The sequence below is a fragment of the Bison bison genome, unplaced genomic scaffold (assembly GCF_000754665.1).
Source record: "Bison bison bison isolate TAMUID 2011002044 unplaced genomic scaffold, Bison_UMD1.0 scf7180017864375, whole genome shotgun sequence".
NCBI lineage: Eukaryota > Metazoa > Chordata > Mammalia > Artiodactyla > Bovidae > Bison > Bison bison.
Genome location: NW_011494947.1, coordinates 340,277 through 342,047, shown reverse-complemented (window position 1 = coordinate 342,047; position 1,771 = coordinate 340,277). Strand labels below are relative to the sequence as shown.

The 1,771-nt window shown below is 60.1% G+C and overlaps 1 protein-coding gene across 1 annotated transcript in view; it reads left to right on the top strand.

The window, feature by feature from the left end:
- Positions 1 to 1,059, top strand: part of LOC105000762 (beta-lactoglobulin) — a 33,256-nt gene extending 32,197 nt beyond the window's left edge. Inside the window, exons 5-7 of the mRNA XM_010856756.1 lie at positions 125 to 229; positions 451 to 492; positions 883 to 1,059. Of these exons, the coding sequence (XP_010855058.1) occupies positions 125 to 229; positions 451 to 467 (122 nt within the window). The 3' untranslated portion in view covers positions 468 to 492; positions 883 to 1,059. The remainder of the gene's footprint in view (positions 1 to 124; positions 230 to 450; positions 493 to 882) is intronic.
- The last annotated feature ends 712 nt before the right edge of the window (positions 1,060 to 1,771 follow it).

Below are 1,771 nucleotides of genomic sequence, written 5' to 3'. Positions count from 1 at the left end.
CCGCACTGCCCTGGGAGGAAGGGGAGGGAACTGGGCCAAGGGGGAAGGGCAGGTGTGCTGGAGGCCAAGGCAGACCTGCACACCACCCTGGGGAGCAGGGGTTGACCCCGTCCCGGCCCCACAGTCAGGACCCCGGAGGTGGACGACGAGGCCCTGGAGAAATTCGACAAAGCCCTCAAGGCCCTGCCCATGCACATCCGGCTGTCCTTCAACCCGACCCAGCTGGAGGGTGAGCACCCAGGCCCCACCCTGCTCCTGGGGCAGGAAGCCACCCGGCCCAGGACCACCTCCTCCCATGGTGACCCCCAGGAGCCCAGGCCTCCCGGGAGGATGGAGACGGGGTGCAGGGCCCCGAGGTGGCCCCCTCCCCACCCCCTCCCCAGCTCCCTCTGTCCTGGGGTGTCCAGTCCCATCCTGACGCACCCCCCCACGACTCTCCCTCCCCCACAGGGCAGTGCCACATCTAGGTGAGCCCCTGCCGGCGCCTCTGGGGTAAGCTGCCTGCCCTGCCCCACGTCCTGGGCACACACATGGGGTAGGGGGTCTTGGTTGGGCCCGGGACCCCCCATTAGGCCCTGGGGTCCACCCGTAGGAATGGCTGGAAGCTGGGGTCCTTCCTGGAGACTACAGAGCCGGCTGGCCACATGCTCGCTCTTGTGGGGTGACCTGTGTCCTGGCCTCACTCACTCGCTGATCTCCTCCACCTCCTTCCTGGCAGACCTAAGGGCCAAGGTGGAGGCTCAGGAAGTGGACACCTAAGGGGGAGGCTAGGGGGGGTCCTTCTCCCAAGGAGGGGCCGTCCTGAATCCCCAGCCACGGAGAGGCTGGCAAGGGTCTGGCAGGTGCCCCAGGAATCACAGGGGAGCCCCATGTCCATTTCAGAGCCCGGGAGCCTTGGCCCCTCTGGGGACAGACGATGTCATCCCCGCCTGCCCCATCAGGGGACCAGGAGGAACCGGGACCACAGTCACCCCTCCTGGGACCCAGGCCCCTCCAGGCCCCTCCTGGGGCCTCCTGCTTGGGGCCGCTCCTCCTTCAGCAATAAAGGCATAAACCTGTGCTCTGCCTTCTGAGTCTTTCCTGGATGATGGGCCGGGGGTGGAGAAGGCCCGGGACAGGGTGGGGAGCGGTCTGGCTCAGAGGATGATGGTAGGGCTGGGATCCAGGGCGTCTGCATTACAGTCTTGTGACATCTGGGGGCCCACACACATCACTACGGCTCTTTGAAACTTTCAGGAACCAGGTAGGGAGTCGGCAGAGACATCTGCCAGTTAACTTGGAGTGTTCAGTCAACACCCAAACTCGACAAAGGACAGGAAGTGGAAAATGGCTGTCTCTTAGTCTAATAAATATTGATATGAAAACTCAAGTTGCTCATGGATCAAATTATGCCTTTTTATGAATCCAGCCACTACAGTCGGTATCAAACTTCATGTATTCAAAACGCACTGATCTTTTCTGTGCTAAAATGAAATAAAGAGATTTCCCCAAGATACAGGAGCTGGGCAAAAGAGGTCACGGTTGGAAGGGGACTTGTTCTGCACACACAGCAAGGAGATCCAGCCAGTCCATCCTAAAGGAGATCAGTCCTGGGTGTTCATTGGAGGGACTGATGTTGAAGCTGAAACTCCAATACTTTGGCCACATGATGCGGAGAGCTGACTCATTTGAAAAGACCCTGATACTGGGAAAGATTGAGGGCAGGAGGAGAAGGGGATGACAGAGGATGAGATGGTTGGATGGCATCACCGACTCAATGGACATGAGTTTG